Raw genomic sequence first — 17,771 nt, forward strand, 5'->3', positions numbered from 1 at the left:
AGCTCAGACTATCCTTGAACTCTTAGTAATCTTCTGCCTCAGCCGCCCAAGTTCAAGGCAACACTATTTCAGAAGTACTGAAGGCAAGTCTATAAGTTTTGTAGCCACTATGTCCAACTTAGTTTAATGTTACTTCACCAAGAAAATACGTGAGACTGAGGTAGCGTGTTGCTGCAGGAGATCTTGTGTGCTCTCACAGGTAGGACTGCCTGGCACCCTGGCTTCCGGCCTGGGAGGATGCCACAGGCCTCTGTAGCGTTGCACTATAGCCCAGATTGGTACAGAAGGCATGCCCATGTGTGGAGTAGGCAGGTAGACCCCACTCCCTGGCAGACAAACAGAAGTAGCCCCACGGAACAGGCAAAGGTTCTAAAGCAAGAATTTATTCCAAGTGCACGTGAGTGGTTGGACAGCCCTCTCAAAGCCTGCATTATTCCAGAAAGGCACATATTTCAGCGTGGGTAAGAAGCCCTCATCCATGTTCTCCTAGCCCTTCCATTGCCGCCATTCTAGCCTGAGCTGGGGCAGGAAGAGGGTCTTATGGTTCTCTAACAAAACACAGGCACCTAAAGGCCGAGAGAGAATTATACAGCCTCATTTTTTATTAGCATCTATCAAGACAGAAAAAAAAATCAAAATCCTCTCACTACTCCAATCCCACCTCCAGCTGGGCCCTAAAGGAGTAGTATCTGCCTGGGGCGCCCCTGCCACCAGAGCTGTTCTCAGAATTGGGCACGTGTGCATGCCACCCCTTATGCCTGTGAACTGGCCACAGGCCTCTTCCTCCCCCAGGTGGGGACAAAAGGGCAGCTGGTCTTTCTCCTGTCCTCAGCTCTCCGTCCTCTTGGGAACTTTGAAAAGATCAGCGATGTCCAACAGTGCTTGGCGGATGTGGTTCCCAAAGCGCTGGGCACTCTGTGGGCACAACTGAGGAGCTCAGATACGTTTTCAAGACAGGCCCCACCCCTCTGTGCCCACAAGAGGATGGAGTGTGCTTCTGGGATACCCCAGGTAGCGCCTCGTTGTGAGACCACCCCAAATGGGAACAGGGGAGACTCACCGTCTCGGAACTTGAGAACTTGCTGGAAACGTGGAAGAACATAGTATTTTCACCTGCGATCATGTAAGAAACCCCATAACCATCATCTGCCACCTGGGGACAAGAAGCAAACAAGACCCAAAGGTCAAATCGATGTATTTTCCCCTTTGCACAAGATTCACAGGAGGCGGGCCCATGTTGGACACTGCGTTCTTGAGGTCAGCCCCCACTCTCCTAATCCAGGAAATAGTATGCAAACCGAAGGACTCTGCCCCTGGTTCCAAGACTGGAACCTCTGTTTCTTCTAAAGGATGCTGCCCCTGTGTTTGGGGCCTTCCTCAGGGACTTACACTAGATCACCCCCCTCTTTTGTAACAATCACTACTCTTCTGCCAGAGTAGCTCATGTTCTCCTCAGAAGAATACAGCTCTGAAGGGCCCAGTGTGTTGCCGTGTCCCCTGAAGACTACGCTTGGGTGCGGTGATGCTGCACTAGGGAGGCAGGTGGAATGGGTAGGTGCTGGCACCTGCCTACCTAAGTCAGCAGCTATCGTTTTACAGTCACATGGGTCCTCTCTAAATAAGGTGCTTGTGCCCATGTCTGCACCCCTTAAACTGAAACTCCAGGGTCCCAGTGCTGCCAGCCACTCTCCTTCTGGGGTACTCACAGGGCCAAAGCCACCTCCAGCACCCAGATGATTGGGGTACTGATCTGGGTCAAACATGCGGATCTGGTACTGAGGAATCTGGCTGGTGGAAAGGCTCCAGGGTTCCGAAAGCACCTGTAACAAGGAGGCAGAAGCCTGCTTCACTGTAGACACAATCAGCCAGGCACGGTATTGCAATCCCAATACCGAGGAGGCAGAGGTAGGAGGATCACCCATGAGTCCAAGGCCAGCCTGCTCAGCATAGTGAGTTCCAGGCCAGCCAAAGCTACATAACAAGACTTAGTCTGAAATAAGCAAGCAAGACAAAAGGCCCTATTGGAGAGCACAGAAACGGGCATGCGTGGTGCAGGAGTCCCCTGAACTCGAGATGTTCCTCTGCCCCATACGGAAAACCTCAGCATCTGCATAAGCTCTCCACCTTTGCCACCGTGGCTGCCTTGGTCCCCTCTGACTTGCCCCTCCCTGCCCTCAGCCCGTACACTCACTGACTGGTAGAGCACACGTTTGTCTCCTTTTCCTCCTAAGAGTGCTAATTCCACAGAGCCCTATCTATCGCAAGAAGGCCTTGCTCTGGGCCTAAAGGCAAGGGGATAGAGGTCACACCCAGCAACTTCACTGACCTCAGCCAGGAAAGGAGACCTAACCCCCAAGTACTTGGAGACGATGTAAAGGCAGAAGAGGTGCCTGTCGATCCCAGCCCCTGTCATGGCCAGGCGGTACATGTTCTGGTGCTTTTCAGAAGCTTTCCGGAAGAGCTCCTGGAGGTCTTCTTTCTGGGGGTCAGAATAGAAGGGTCAAGTGGCCCTTGAAGTAAACAGGGGTGAAGGAGGAAGAGAGGCAAGGTGGGGGGGGCTCACCTTATGGGACCCCTTCACCATGGCCTGCACAAAGGCTGTGGACTCACTGGTACAGGAACGCACAGTCTCAGTCCGCCCCTCTCGGAACATTCTCGTCATTGAGGCCTCGTACGTCAGGCAGAATTTGCCTTTGTCCTGGGGTACACAGTAGGTGGAGTCAAGCAGGTGGACCCTGAGGACGCCCTGCACACTCAGCAGCCCTCAGAAGCTCCTACCCGGAAGTGAGCCAGCTGCAGGGCAATCTGCACAAAAGCATCTGGGCTGGTCCGACACTTCTTGATGAGGCCTTTGCCAAAGGGTAAGAACTGGAAGCAGTATAACTCCACATCGTCGGCCAGTGCCTTGGCCACCTGGTACGAATTCTCGATGGCTTCCCGGCACTGCCAAGAGGTGGGAAAGGGTCAGTTGAGGGCAGAGTCCTCCAGGGAGGCCTCTAGGTCTAAGAGGTGTGAAGTCTAGGTGTTGGATGAAAGAGTCGGCCCAACAGCTTCTGAAGACACAAATGACAGCCTGTGAGGACTCTGCACGAGGCCATGCTGAGCCTGGTGCAGAGGAGGGAACATTGGTCCTGGACATGGGCAACGGATCACACTATTTCTCTGAGCAGACACCCTGGGGGTCTCCGCTCTCCTTGTGGCCCACGTGGCACCCTTCATCCTGAGGGTGAGATCTAACCCACCCATTCCTAGCCTGCATACCTGCTCAGGAATGTCCCACTGTAGTCGCTGAGGGGGTGTCAGCTTCTTGTTCAGCTCCCCCACACAGTGTCCAGTCTCCGTGTAACCCAGGTGAAGGGTATCTGTGCCCAGGACAAACTGCAGGGATAAATCAAAACTGAGAAACAAGTGTCATTGCCAGTAGCTGCCCTGAAGGTTCCCTCTCTAGGCCTTTACCTCCCAGAGGTGCCCAATAATGGGGGCATCTGCCCATGAGTGTTCTGCGTTGAGGCCCAACGTGCCATTCTTGAAGGCAATAAGAGTGAAAGATTTGTCGAACCACCTGCAGGAGTAGATCAGGGTAGACCCAAAGCTGGGAAATTACACAGATCTCCAACCTCCATCCCTAACCCTATACTGCTAATGCTAATGAGTCAATTCTAATTACTAACCCACAACTTAACCTTAACTCCTATTGCTTTTTAAAACATTTAGCAGGGTGGTGGTGGCGCATGCCTGATGTGGAATTCCCCTCTGTATGCTGGTTAATAAAGAAACTGCTTTGGACCTATAGCAGGGCAGAACCGAGGTAGGTGGGGAAAACTATATTGAATGCTAGGAGAAAGAAGGCGGAGTCAAAGGAGAAGCCATGTAGCCCCGCTGGAGACAGACGCCGGAACTTTACCCAGTAAGCCGCAGCCTCGTGGTGATACACAGATTAATGGAGATGGGTTAATTTAAGATATGAGTTAGCCAGAAATATGCTTAAGCTATTGGCCAAACAGTATTGCAAATAACTTGGTTTCTGTGTGATTATTTCGGGGCTGAGCAGCTGGGAACAAACAAATGGCCTCATACAACAACACATGCCTTTAATCCCAGCACTCAGAAGGCAGAGGCAGTTGGATTTCTGTGAGTTCGAGGCCAGCCTGGTCTACAGAGGGAGTGTCAGGACAGCTCAAAAGCTACACAGAGAAACTCTGTCTTGAAAAACCAAAAAAAAAAAAAAAATTAAATTACATTTGCATGTGTGGAGGTCAAAGGATAACTTTCGAGAGCTGGTTCTCTCCTCCCACCCTGTGGGTCCTGGGGTTTGAACTCAGGTCATCAGGCTTGACAGCAAGGACCATTACCCACTGAGCTATCTCACTAACCCCCATCTCTATTCTTAATCTTCCACTCCAGCCTTAACTAGTACCACCTTACCCCTAAATAATGCTACCTACCCATTAACTCTGACCCTGACTTCTACTTTAATCTTCTAGCCTATAATTCCAATCATTAAATTTTAACTATAAACTGGGTAGTGGTAGCACGTGTCTTTAATCCCAGTACTCAGGAGGCAGAGGCAGAGGCAAGCCTGGTCTACAGAGAGAGTTCCAGGACAGCCAGGACTACACAGAGAAACCCTGTCTTGAAAAACAAACAAACAAACAAAAAAGGAAGAACTCAGAACTCTAACCTCTGTCTGTCCCATGAGTTCGGGGCACCTACCTGTTGTAGCAGTTACCATGCAACAAGGCCTTGCCGTAGAGGCTAAGACTGGACTCATCGTCAGGGTCGTAACAGTGGGATTCTTCATCCAGGGTGATAAAGAAAGCAGCACGCTCAATGGCATCCAGAGAAGTCTTGTTCTTGCCAGAGCTAAAGAAGGTCTGACGTGCCTGTGCCCACTCTACCCTGGGGGTGGGTATAAGGACGGGTAAGCAGTTGAATCCAACTTTTTATCAGGGTATCTTAGGATCTGACTGAATGAGGAGACGAGATGAGGTGGTGCCACTTGGGTATCCTGTCCTTACCACCCTTCAGTCTGTATTATGTGCCTATCCCGGGGGGCCCTCTGACCCTCAGTTCTAGGATAGAGGTAGCGCCAAGCTTTTCTTCTCATGAAGCCTTGAACCTGGGCCTAGCCAAGCCCTCCCCACAGGCCCTGGGTACCTTCCTCCTGCGGTGAGGGCTGCCAGCTTCTCCTCCCCGGGTTGAGGCGGGGAAGAGTCATCCAGGATTCTCTGGAACTGCAGCTCTAGGTCTCGAGGCTTGAGCAGGCGAGAGCCCTCATAGAGCCACACCTTGAAGAAGCGGCCTTTGTGGTAGACGGCCACGTGTCTGCTCTCTGCCAGGTGCTGTAGCACGTCTGTGACAGAAGCCAGTGGGCAGTTGAGGCGGGACCTCAGAGAAAGGGCTCACCTCCCACACACAGGCGGTTCCACAGACTCTGCTTTGCCTCATATCTGACCTGGGCCTTCCTTCATTTCCATGCTAAGCTAGTGCCTGTGCCCCAAGTGAGCCCCTCCCACCGCTTCTTTGGGCTCTAGGAGGGATAGGCCGTCTCCTCCTGAATTCCACTACCCCAGCCGTGTTCCTTTCGTTGCTCTTTACTCATGACTGCCTTCCTTGGCACTCGGAAGCCCTGGAAGCACCACGTCTGTCCATAACAACTGTCTAGTAGTCACAAACTGACTGCTTCTCACAATCCTGAGACACTGGAGTGCTGGAGAAAAACAGTAGCTGGGTATCTAGCTGTTGTGGCTAGGACTTCCTCCTGAGGGGTGCCCGGGAGGGGAGGACTCCTTTTATGGAGGCCTTGCTGTAGCCCTGTACCTGTTTCCTTGCCTGGGATGCGTGTAGTGTTGAACATCCGCTCCATCTGGTAGGAGCACATGGGTACCATGCCCAGTGCCATGACCTGGGAGGAAGGCCCAGCATGGCTTAGTCTCAGACATCCTTTCCTTACCCCACCCTTAACCCTAATGGAACTCACAGGTTTGATCTGTTCCCGGTCCAGCTTGCGGCGATATATGATCATGGCGTGGACAACGTTTCCCAGTCGTGCGGCTTGCACATTCGTGTTCCTGATAAGCACAAAATCCTACAGACAGAGCAGAGTCTGTAGGCTGGGCTCCTCTGTGTGGGTGTCACCTGAGTCTCACTAGCCTGAGGAAACTTCAGGGGCCTGAGGGATTGTGTCCCCTGTCTATGTTCCATCCTACATCTCGTCAGGGTGAACTTGCAGAAATGTGTAACTGACAGGCTCCAGCTCCGACCAGAACTGTTCTCTGCCCATTCATACTCTGCTTGTTTTGCTTCAAGGGGGTTCTACCACAAAACAGCAAAAACAAATCCTTGATTTGGACAGGTGGCAAACTGCCAGAAAGACAGCCCATGGATGGGGGGAATTCCAGGAGGTTAGCAGTGTGTGTTTTAGACATCAGGGGAAACTGGGCCCTGGGCAGCAGGAAGATCAGCTACCTGTCACCAGTATATAGACACCAGTCACGCGAAGTGAGGCAGACAGTGACTTAGTACTAAAAGAAGCTGCTAGTCATCCTGTGGTCTCACTTACAATGGGACAACAGCAAAGTATGTTTTAAGAAGCTCTCTGAAAATGATGTCAAGATAGCTGAGAACCTGTGCCTGAGAGGCCAGGAGTTAGGAAGCAATGGGGTATGGTATAACCGGCCTGAGAAATTCAGTGGCATCTCAGAATTCTTCCTCTTGTCACGGTCCCTACCACCCAGGCCAGCTCTGGACTGCTGTGCCAGGATCTTTCCTCCCTTTCTCTTTCCCTCAGGCCTCACTCCCTAACCCCCACTCACCCATGGAAACCGAGGCAAAGGCTCTGGGATGGCCTCTAGATCCTTGCTCCAGAGCTGGGGACAGAGCTGGGCACACAGGAGCCCTAGGAGGCTCTGGTTCTTACCATGGCATAATAGTTGCTGTTCACCATGATGGGGCTCCTGCCTCGGAGGTAGACGTACTCTTCCCACCAGTCGCTGACCTGTGGAGGGTCAGGTGCAGGTTAGAACTGAGGAGGGCGAATTAAGGACATGTGGATAAGAGCGAGGCCGTCAGGGCAAACTTACATAGTTAGTTGCCCACCATGACTTGAGAACCAGGTATTTCTGCAGTCTGGGGGCGGTGTTGTCCTGGAATTCTTTGGCCAGTGTCTCCATGCGGTAATATTCTTCATCATCCAATAAGGGCCGCACGGAATCCAGGTACTGTCCAGCCAAATTATTATCATGACGATGGCTACACCACCACATTAACCTTCTTACAACCTCTCCTCAATCAGACCCCATTCTTCTCAAGCCAGCCATTTGTGGAAAACAGTCCTGTTAAGTTTGGACTGGTCCTCTGAAGCCGGGACTTTGTGCTCTTTGATACTCGGGCTCTTACCCGCTGAATCGTGGCTGGCACACTGGGTACGGGAAGCTTGGGCAGAGATGTCTGGAAGCTATAGAGCATGGGCCGACGACTGGACAGAAGGCGAACACAGATCTAAAGGTACAGAGTACAGTGTTGGGGTGGGACTTAGCAGGAAGACTGAACACGGACCATCCCAGCTCCCTCAGGACAAACATGCACCAGGCACTGTTGTCCAGTGTGCCTCTCCCTTCTTGCTTGGCACCCCAAATGAGATTCCCCAGATGCCTGCCCCCTCCGGTGCTTCTGCTCACAGCCCAGATCTTGGTGGCATGGCTGGTCTTGCTGTGCATCTCGAACATCCACCCGTGGTAGGAAAGTAGCAGCTTCAGGGTTTGCCGGAATAGGAAAATGCCTGTTGCCCAGATGCCAGTGGAGAAGATGACCATGCTGAGAAGGTCCCGGGTCTGTGGGGTCCCACAGGGGCCATACCTATTGGAGAAGGAGGCAGGCTTCAGGGTATCCCTTTGAGCTCATCTTTTGGGGAATTCTAACTGCAGTTGATGGCTGCAAACTCTTTTAGAGAAGACATGAATGGAAAAGACCTCGCTGGGTGCACCCAGGTACGAGTGCATCAAGTAGACAAAGGACCTTGGAACTGGGAGATGTAGTCCGGCGTGTGAGAGGGCCCCTCGGCTGCCAATGGCTGCCTTCCTGCATCTGTCCTCTACGGGAATCCTGGCCTTGGGAACAGTCTTGGCTCTTTTTCCTGAAACTGGTGTCTTCCAGGTGCCTTACCTGTCAGGGAGGTATTTCTGGATGCAACACACCAGCCCCATGGAGATGTCCACCTTGCAGTAATTGGCACCAACTGTTGCCATGACAACAACAAGCCAGCTGGTGGGGCTGCCAGGGTACACACCCCTTAGGATGCCATTCTGTGGGGGGGGGGGGGGGAGAGAAACAGGCATCTTTGTGGAGTGAGAAAATGTAATTCGGCGCCCGGGAAGTCCTGAGAAAGGGCTCCTGGTCCTGCCTCAACCATTCACTGTGTTCTTCCTCCGCTCACATCTACATTCTATGTCCCATCCCATCTTCTTCACGATCCTGCCGGACCTATTGGACCCTGTCTAGAACCAGCAGTATTGCTGGCCAGAGGCGGAAACAGCCTCTGACAAGGAGACTAACTGCGGACAGGTGGCTTCTGCCTAGGCACCTGCTGGGAAAAAAAGAGACCCCAAGAACCACCTGTTGCCACACCTTAATTCGAATAAGGCGTTTCTTCCAGGAGTTGATTCCAGACTGATAGATGTGTCTCAGAGCCTCCCGACTAAGCCGGAAGTCGACCCCATCAGGGGTCACAGTGAACTGGAAAGCTACTGCCTGGTGTGCTTCCGCCATCCCGGGGGTTTAGTCAGCACCTAAGGGTAGGGGCAGAAGGTGCTTAGTGCGATCAGCCCAGCCCCGCCCCCGCCCATCCACCTCTAGCTGAGGCTCCGCCCCCACCGCCCCATCTGGTCCTTGCTCCCCACACCCCTTGCCAGCTCCCCTTGCGACCACCCCCCCAAACCGGCCCGTGCTCCAACGCTACGCGCCCCGCTGGGCCCTCCCTAGCCTGGCTAACCGCCGCTGCCGCCGCAGAACCCTCGTGGGGTTCCCGACAGGCCTATCTGCAATGGTGCAGGAGTCGGGCTCCAGGTACCCCAAGGGCGGCGAAGGGCGGTTTGGGGTCCGGGAAAGACGCCCAGGGAAAGGAGTGGGCCTGGACAGAACCCAGGTTTAGATGCACCCAGCACAGTCCTCGCTCAGAAAGCTCGGCCGACAGTAAAGGCGAAGAGTTGTGGGATGGAATGGCTCTGGGTCCGGCTGGCCTCCCTGTGCTGGTCCCCCACTCACAGCTCAGGTTTGCTTCAGTCGGTGTATGGGTCTGGCCACTCTGGCCCATGTCCCCACGTCCTTCAGGCCTGGCCCCGCCCTGCTCTCACTGGGAACTTGACACCCACTCCCAAATTGGGGTGGAGAAAACAGATATGGGCGGAAACCAGAACCCCCTCCTTTTTTGGGGGGGCACCTAGGAGAGGTGGGCAGGGTTCCCACAAGCCTGCTGAAGGTTGCTGGAAGGTCTGGGACTGGGGAGTAGAGGATCTCACGTGAGCATGGTTGCATCGGTGCTAAAAATAGCCGAATGTAGGGAAAAGGTCACCAGGAGTCAGCTGTGCAGCCTTTTCCCTAATTTCAGGGCTCAAGGTTGACAATCACATCCAGGGCCCGCTGTTGCCCCACCCCCTCCAGTCTCTTCCCCAAGTCAGTATTTGTTACTTGTAAACTTGAGTCCGGGAATATTATGGGATAGGAAATCTCAATGCGTAGAACGGACGGACCCCTCGCTATTTTTAAGCATGGTGCACTAAAGAGAAACCACTTAAATCTGCATCCCTCGGTTTGTATTTGTGCAGAAACTCATTTATTTAGGTACACGGTCCCAGGGGTTCCCAGACGCCCACCTTGGGCAACTACTCAAAACAGGGGGACAGAGGTCAGCTATTTTAACAGCAGTCTCACTTAAGAGGCACAGCCCAGTTTCTGGGGTCTCTTCTTCTTTGCCCCTCTCTCCAAGGTCCTGCCCTGGAGGCTGCAGGAGGAATCCGAGGTGGGGTTGGGTAGTCAAGATGACGGGTGGCAACTGGTCAGCTGCTCCTTCTGCTGGAAGTAGAACTGGAAGCGAGACTGGGCATATTCCTAAGGAAGGAAACGGTAATGCAGGGCAGCAAGAAGGCTCGGAAGCAGGAGCCATACCTGCTGTGTTCTGCCCACAGCCACCAGGGACTGCCTGGATTTGCTGGAGGACATGACCAGTGCTCTCCTCAAGCCCCACTCAACATGCCCACCCGATGAGCTGCTTACCAAGTAGCCAAACTCTATGGTGGACATGGATGCCTGGAGGATGGACCACAGACCCCAGAAAAAATGAGATGCCAGCGCATACCTAGGGAATGGGGGGGGCAGGAAAAGGGGGTGCAATCAAGAGTATTGCGTGGCTTCCCCCAAGGCTTGTCAGTCTGTAAAGCTCCAACTTCTTCCCCATTTTCCTAATCTTTATCCCAGTGTAACTTATTTTTTTTGGGGGGGAGGTTCACGACAAGGTTTCTCCGTGCAGCTTTGGAGACTATCCTGGCACTAGCTCTGTAGATGAGGCTGGCTTTGAACTCACAGAGATCCATCTGTCTCTGCATCCCAAGTGCTAGGATTAAAGGCGTGCGCCACCACTGCCCAGCTCTCTTTTTCTTTTATGCTAGCCTCTGATGTCATCTTTCATCTCTACCCTGCCACAATTCTCCCTTTCCTTCTCTGTCCTCCCTCCCCCTCTCCTTCTCTGTCCTCCCTCCCCCTTTCTTTCTGTCCTCCCTCCCTCCCCCTTTCCTTCTAAATCCTCCCTCCCACCCTCTCCCCTTTGCTTCTATGTCCTCCCTCCCTCCCTCTTCCCCCTTTCCTTCTATGTCCTCCTTCACTCCCACCCCCTTCTAAATCCTCCTCCCTCACTCCCCCTCCCCCTTTCCTTCTCCATCCTCCCTCACTCCCGCCCTTCCCCTCTTTTCTCACCGATTGACTTCTATCAGCAAATCTTCTTCCAGTTTCTTCTGCTCCTCTTCAGAGCGGATCTGACCTTTCTGGACCTCTGCCAGATAATGGCGAATAAAATGGAGCTAAGATCAATGGACAAGAGTCAGGACTGAGGAGACTGTGGAATATTACCCTTTCTAGCCATTCTTTCCTTTTACCAAAAATAAATAAATAAATAAAAATGTTTTTCTTTTCCCAACCTCCAGCTACATACCTGCTGTCCTCTAGTGGGGTAGTCTGTGGGCCTTGCTTTGTAGAAAGGCCATTCCTCGTGGGTATAATCATAAACCCACTCACAAAAATGATTCCCAATGTCAAAGCCCCTGAGAGAAGAAAGCAAACATCCGTCCGTGGGCAGCTGGGATGTAGAGATGAAGGCCCCGCGGTCTGTCTGAGCAGAGTCCTGCTGGAACAGGCCCCACAGGAGGCTCTCCTTCCACTCTTACCTGTAGTTGTAACTACTGTACTCAAAGTCAACCAGCATGAGGCTGTCGTCATTTTCCGGCTCTGAGAGCAGTAGGATGTTCCCTGGGGGCAGGGGGGTTGTGGTCACGTCAAGGCACTCTACCCCTTTCAGTTTGGGCTTGGAGACTCACACTTTCTCATACCTTCCTGGATGTCATTGTGGCAGAAGACCACTGGGGATGGGGTGGCATCTAGCAACTTCCTGCAGAGGGAGAGGGGCACAGGTTGTAAGGCCATGTGACTACAGCCACCTTCCAAGGCTAGCCCTGGCTCTAGCCCTCAGCAAAGCCTGGGGAGGACACTGCTGAATGCCAGGTCTGCCTTCACCTGAGGTTGCCCATCTCATCCTTCAGGCTGTACGTCTCCAGCAGGTTCATCTGGGAGAGGCCAGTGGAAGGCAGGTCCTGGATCTGCTTGAGGTACCTGTAAGCCCCCCAACAGGATACATTCACTCTCCTACCTACTTTTAGGTCAAGTTTTCCTGTCCCTGACTTGGCTGGGAAACATGAGTCCATGACAGATACGGGGAAACCTGTCCACTCAACTAGAGGTTGGTCAGGTGTCCCATTCCCAAATTTGACTCACCGCTCCATGGTCCCGAACAACCAGTGGGGCTCCTTAGTGAAGGGCATCTCCATGCCATGGAAACGGGCCATCTTGGTTGCAATGGCTCCTGACAATACTGGGTCCCGGAGCTCTTGAGTTTTCAATGGTCGGCTCTGTACCCAGTAACCTATCAGGGTGGTGAGGGGGCTGGGGCGGGAGGGGGAAGGGACATGGGATGGGAGGAGATCAAGGTCTTAGGGAAATTTCCCTACCTAGGATGTGAAGGCAGACATTGGGGAAGGGGAAGGACTTGGTATAAAAACAACAACAAAAACTGGGCTCTTACTGGGAGGTACTGTTCCAGGCGGCCCTCTGGAAACACTCCATAAAGTTGGGGCCCTAGTGACCTCTCTGCAAGAATGGCGAACATAACACTCTCTAATACCAACGAGTCTACACCCTGAAGGAAGAGGACAAAGGGTCCAAGTCAGAAAGAGCCAGAAGTACGTGGGCCTGAGCACAAAGGGATGTTTTCTTCATCCATCATAGCTGGGACTCTGGTCTTACTGACTTACTGGCTTCTGGAGCAAAAGCCCTAGATGGTCTACGAGCATCAACATACTCAGATGCACAATGACAAGTTTCTGCTGTGCTCACTTCAAGTTACGGCCCTCGTTCCCCCTCACCTGCAGGATGGCCCCATACAGTCGTAGTAGCACCTCGCGGGGCTCCTCGCCCACACTGGGCAGGTGGTTCGGTAGCGAGCATCGGAAGAGCAGGTTGCTAAGGCCTCCGCTGCAGATCCACACGGGTCAGGCTCAGCAAAAGTCGTCCGGATTGCTGAGACCCACCCTAGCCCCCCTCACCACGCCCCCAGGAAGATCCCGACCCCCGCAGCAAAGCGATCTGCAGGGCTGGTCCTGGCCCCGCCCCCTCCCCCGCGGAGCACTGACAGCGTGGAAATAGAAAGTGTCTGGAGGACCCCGAGGCTGACCCCTGACCTCACGGGGCAAATGCTCAACTCCTCCGGCCGGGCTCGACGCCAGGCCCCGCCCAGGTACTCCCGGCACCACTGATAGGCTCGGCGCTGCGCGTCACGAGACAGCGATGAAGCGCGCCGCTGACGGGGGATGGCCGCTGGGCACTTAGCATCCTGCAAACTGTCTTTGGTCAGGCAGCCGCCGGCAGCGCCTCCTCCGGCTACACCTGTCCCGTCCGCCGCCATGACGTGGGCTCCGTTGGGCTCAGCGCTTGCGGGTGCTCAGCAACCTTCAGGTGGGCTTAGCTCCTTCCGGCTCTGCTCGGTTCCGCTTCCGGCCGGTCCGGAGCGTCTCTGGGCGTACTCGGCTCTTGGCGACTGCCTTCGGCTTGCTTCGTGGTCCCAGTCCTGGGACTGTTTCCAAGTCAAGTGAGAGTCTCAGGGGTGCGGCGTTCAGGGCAAGATCGGACGGCTGTTTTCCCTGGCGGGATGCGGTCTGGTCCCGCCCTGTGGGCGGGTCTCGCTTAAGACAGGGCTACTGCGTGGACCGTGTCCCGAGCCGAGGAAGTGACGTAGGCCAATCCGAAGCGCCGTGGAAGGTTGGACTTAGCTCAGCAACGGTGACCCGGAGCCAGGCTCTGGCCAATGAATGGGCGATGGTGCTAGATTGCGGCTTCCTTATAGCACCGGCGTTTTTGAGATGCCGGACTAGGGCGTAGAGTGATCGAACACACAGTGGCATTTTGGTGAGTGAATAGAAGAATGAGTTTTTAAATTCCAGCAGTTCCCCTTTCCACCAGGCAGCATGTAATGCTGGAAGGCGTAATTGGAATCAGCCCGGAGTCTCCAGCACTGCATGGACCGCGTGAGCACTGTGAATGCGAACCAACACAATAAACTTAAATATTATGAAGTGGATTTTTGTATGTGTGCGACTTCTGTTAAATATCGGGGCGCGGGGGGGGGGGACGACGACATTAGTGGTCAGTTCAGAAAGGAAGCCAACACAATTCATAATTCCTTTGAAGGATGAGGTTTATTAGAATGTAAGGCCTCGAAGCCATGCTTGCACTTCGGGATGGTCAGAGAGAGAATCACAGAAATCATAAAATATATGGAGCTCTAAACGTGAGACCCCCAAGTTAAGAGTCCCCTTTAAAGTCTAGGGAGGAACTTTGTTAACAGTGTGTAAGAGAGCTAGGCATAGTGGTGCAAGCCCTCACTCCCAGCATTCAGGAGGAAGAAACCCGGTGGTTAGTTACCTGTGAGTTCGAGGCCAGCCTACTCTACAGAACGAGCTCCGGACCAGCCAAGGTTACTCAGTGAGACCCTGTCTCAGAAAAGAGATTCCATGAGAAGGAATGGAGAGCGTGCAGAGGTGCTGATCAGAGAGCAAGCAGTCTTCAATCTCCGGAAACCCCCGAGGAGTTTCTAGACCAATCTCCCAAATAAAAGAGGAACTTGGCTTTTTTTCCCCCTCCTTTTATTTTTTTTAAATTAAACTCTTTAGGGGTGTCAGGAAGTTTCACATCACTTTAGTTAAACATAGCTCATATACAGGACAAAGAATATGGAGCCAGGTACCAGTTAGGACCCTAAATCACGGGCTGTTCAAATTCACAGAACAGGTAGTGTAACTCTCGTCCCACTGAGTGGGAGAGAGGCATCCCATGATGGGGGTTGTGGGAGCTGGCCTGAAGATGCAAGCTCACGGTGTCAGGTTGGCGCTCCAACATTACTTGGAGCATGAACTTTGTGGAGAGTGAACTTTGTAGGCGATACATTGTGTTGTGTTGCAATGTTAAGAAGTTGGAAGGCCTGGAGATATTTAGTGGTGATTTTATTTTTGGCTCGTTTGAAAGCGGGGGTGGGGAGTGGTGGTGGGGAGTTATGAGCTCCGCCTTCTGGGCAGAGGTTCTAGGTGAAAGTGGCCTTGATTCTGCTGCCTGAATTTTTATTTTTTTATTATTATTTTTTTTGTTTGGGTTTTTTTTTGTTTTTGTTTTTCTATCGAGACAGAGTTTCTCTATGTAGCTCTGACAGTTCTGGAACTCTCTTTGTAGACCAGGCTGGCTTTGAACTCACAGAGATCCGCCTGCCTCTGCCTCCCAAGTACTGGGATTAAAGGCCTGCACCATCACCTGCCCGGCTCCAATCTTTTTTTATATAACTGCTCCTATCAGTAAATCAAATAAGGTCTGGATTGGCATGATTTGTCCTTTAATTATGGTTTATTAGAGGTCAGTTTCTTAACCTGCGAGTCATGACCCTATGAGGTAGACTGAGTGTGGGGATTGGTGAAAGATTTGGCAACACTAAAGGTTTCTGAACAAGTAATGACCAAAAATTAGCTTTTTTTTTTTAAGATGTACACCACCATGCCTGGCTTCGATACTTTTTTTTAAAAAAGTTATTTATTATGTATACAATACTCCATCTGTATGTATACCTGCAGGCCAGAAGAGAGCTCCCTGTCTCATTATAGATGGCTGTGAGCCACCATGTGGTTGCTGGAAATTGAACTCAGGACCTCTGGAAGAGCACCCAGTGCTCTTAACCTCTGAGCCATCTCTCCAGCCCAATTTTTAAAAAACCAAACATAGAATTCAAGATGTCTCTGACCACCGGACAACATCATTGTAGCCTTGGTTGTGAGCACACAGAATGTATGCTTCAAACTGTACCTCTTGTCGTGCCACTAAGTGGGGGACATGTACCTTAACAGCTTGGCGAGCATTTGAGACTATTGGATAGTATAGAAACATTGGTAAGTGAGGTCAGTTTCCTGTCTCTGGTCAAGTTCTCATCCATTTTCCCTCCAAGAATGGAGTGGGAAAACAGCAAAGGGGAAATGAATAACTTTATTTACCAGATGGAAGTAAATAATTCCAAGGGTCTTGGTGGCAAGAGATCTCTCTGAAGTGGCTCTAAGCATATTTCTGCCATTCTGTACTATATATTTAAAGCCACACTCTCAGTACTGATAATTACAAAATCAAAATATCAATAACTTTGGAAAAATATCAAAAGTCAGCCAAAATTTAATGTTTTGGTGTGGGGTTTGTTTGTTTTTGTTTTGTTTTTTGTTTTGTTTTTTGAGATAGTGTTTTTCTGTGTTGACGTGGCTGTCCTGGAACTCGTGCTACAGAGTGACCAGGCTGACCTTGAACTCAGAGATCTACCTACCTCTACTATTCTTGAGTGCTGGGATTTAAGGTGTGAGCCACCACTGCCTGGCCAAAATTTAATGTTTTATGTAAACATAAGCATGTCTATCTCATTTGGCAGCAATTTTTTTTCCATCTTAATAAATGGTAAAATTATATGTATTCCTAAGTGAAGAGTCCAGGAATAGAATACAGAAATAAAGGGTCCGGTCCAGGAATATAGAAATATAAAAGTGCAAGCCCAAACACATCTTGGGAGAAAAATAAATAAAGCTGGTACCCACAGTTAATCTTTAACAAACGCTTTCTCCATTAAGAACAGACATCCTGGCAGTCACTGCATACAGAGGTAAACTTAACAACCGTCTCCCGCCTCCAAGCTTCCCAGCTCCAAGCTTCCCAGCTAGGCAGGTACTGGGACAAAGGTTAGCTTCTAACTATTGCCTCTGTGGGACCCTCTGCTTGTATTCCCTTCATTTTTAACTGTCCCCCATGTGACCCTACTCTCGGCCTTGCATTCTTGCAGGGACAGTGAAAAGTGGCTGTGTCAGCTGCAGGCTTTCACAAACATCGTAAGTTAATATCCTATAACCAAAAGCTGTAAAACTGCAAATGTAATGTACTTTAAGCCTGTAAGTACAGGGCTGTAAATGCTCTTTGACCCACACCTGGTACTTGGTTTTACTATAAGAGGAGGCCCCAAACCAGCCCCCATGGCCGCAGTTACAGAAGCCCGATCTCTGGCTGTGGTCACAGCTATAGCTGATAAGTTTGTGTGCCCTATGGTAATTTTTCTTTTTTCTTTTTCTAGAATAAAGTTTCCTTCTGGTTTAATAGATTTTGGTGGTCTGTTCCCCATCATTGCACGACCCCTGGACCCAACACTGAGAATTGTTTTTAAGTATTTTATGAGTTATTATTATGAATGTTTTGTGTACTCACTTGATATTACCTATATACCCGAGGCTGAGTATCGGTTTCCCAGGTAAACAAAGTCACTAGTAGAAAAAGGTGATGAATCCCTATTAGGAGTAGGCACTCCTAATGTTGGCTTCTCTCTTTCAGTGACTTAGTAGATTTGATTTAAAGCAGAGAAAAACAAGAGAATCTTCAGGAAATCTGCAAAACAGACTCTGATATGGACCTTCAAGGGAAGGCAAATAGTCCTGTCGCCTGATAGTTTTTCTTGCTTCAGTTTCTCCAAGTAAATAGTTATAGATGAGAAGTTTGAAGTCCAACTCACACAAAGTTTATTGCAGCCAAGATAACACACGCAGAGAGTACAGTACACGAAGTCATAGCTTAGTGAAGATCACAGTGTGTGTGCGGGTGTGTGTGTGTTGGTGGAGCAGCATTTGCCCCTGGGAGTGTCCAGATGGTCCACAGCTCCCTTCTCAGGCCAAACTCTGACCTATATGCAATTGTAGGAAACTGTAGGTACAAAATAAGGCCTAGAAGGAATGCCTTGCAAGGCAAAAGAAGACCTCAAGGACAGGAATGAAGAACTTAAGAGGTCAAAGAGACTGCTTGCTCAAGTTCTGCTTGCAGATCTAGCTCTTTAGGAGCTTGCTAAATGATACCTAAACAGCAGTGGGGAAAAAATAACAGTTTTTCATCCCTAAAGTGAA

At 51.3% G+C, this 17,771-nt stretch overlaps 2 protein-coding genes across 4 annotated transcripts; both read right to left on the reverse strand.

Annotated features, from left to right (window-relative positions):
- Window positions 1–579: 579 nt before the first annotated feature.
- Cpt1b (carnitine palmitoyltransferase 1B) lies at window positions 580–9,349 on the reverse strand. 2 transcript variants are annotated; one of them, XM_075960349.1, is made up of 19 exons: window positions 9,262–9,349; window positions 8,626–8,786; window positions 8,164–8,303; window positions 7,680–7,857; window positions 7,399–7,500; window positions 7,083–7,220; window positions 6,920–6,997; window positions 5,981–6,088; window positions 5,821–5,905; window positions 5,158–5,353; window positions 4,714–4,899; window positions 3,457–3,562; window positions 3,262–3,378; window positions 2,779–2,943; window positions 2,564–2,698; window positions 2,327–2,479; window positions 1,707–1,820; window positions 1,061–1,153; window positions 580–915 (listed from the first exon to the last, which is right to left on the reverse strand). In XM_075960349.1, the coding sequence occupies exons 2-19, from the start codon at window positions 8,764–8,766 to the stop codon at window positions 829–831; spliced, it is 2,322 nt and encodes a 773-aa protein (XP_075816464.1). In that variant the 5' UTR covers window positions 8,767–8,786; window positions 9,262–9,349; the 3' UTR covers window positions 580–828. The 2 variants fall into 2 exon arrangements, with proteins under 2 accessions (XP_075816464.1, XP_075816465.1); XM_075960350.1 differs by lacking the exon at window positions 9,262–9,349 and adding an exon at window positions 9,068–9,086.
- Window positions 9,350–9,806: 457 nt separating this feature from the next.
- On the reverse strand, window positions 9,807–13,478 carry Chkb (choline kinase beta). Of its 2 annotated transcripts, none has more exons than XM_075960351.1 (11): window positions 12,999–13,478; window positions 12,684–12,792; window positions 12,344–12,457; window positions 12,037–12,170; window positions 11,779–11,874; window positions 11,595–11,653; window positions 11,433–11,514; window positions 11,201–11,309; window positions 10,966–11,069; window positions 10,270–10,351; window positions 9,807–10,104 (listed from the first exon to the last, which is right to left on the reverse strand). In XM_075960351.1, exons 1-11 carry the CDS (start codon window positions 13,220–13,222, stop codon window positions 10,030–10,032), a joined length of 1,188 nt encoding a protein of 395 aa, XP_075816466.1. In that variant the 5' UTR covers window positions 13,223–13,478; the 3' UTR covers window positions 9,807–10,029. The 2 variants fall into 2 exon arrangements, with proteins under 2 accessions (XP_075816466.1, XP_075816467.1); XM_075960352.1 differs by having other exon boundaries at window positions 12,037–12,184; window positions 12,999–13,138.
- Window positions 13,479–17,771: the final 4,293 nt, after the last annotated feature.

The sequence above is a fragment of the Microtus pennsylvanicus genome, chromosome 2 (assembly GCF_037038515.1).
Source record: "Microtus pennsylvanicus isolate mMicPen1 chromosome 2, mMicPen1.hap1, whole genome shotgun sequence".
Lineage (NCBI taxonomy): Eukaryota > Metazoa > Chordata > Mammalia > Rodentia > Cricetidae > Microtus > Microtus pennsylvanicus.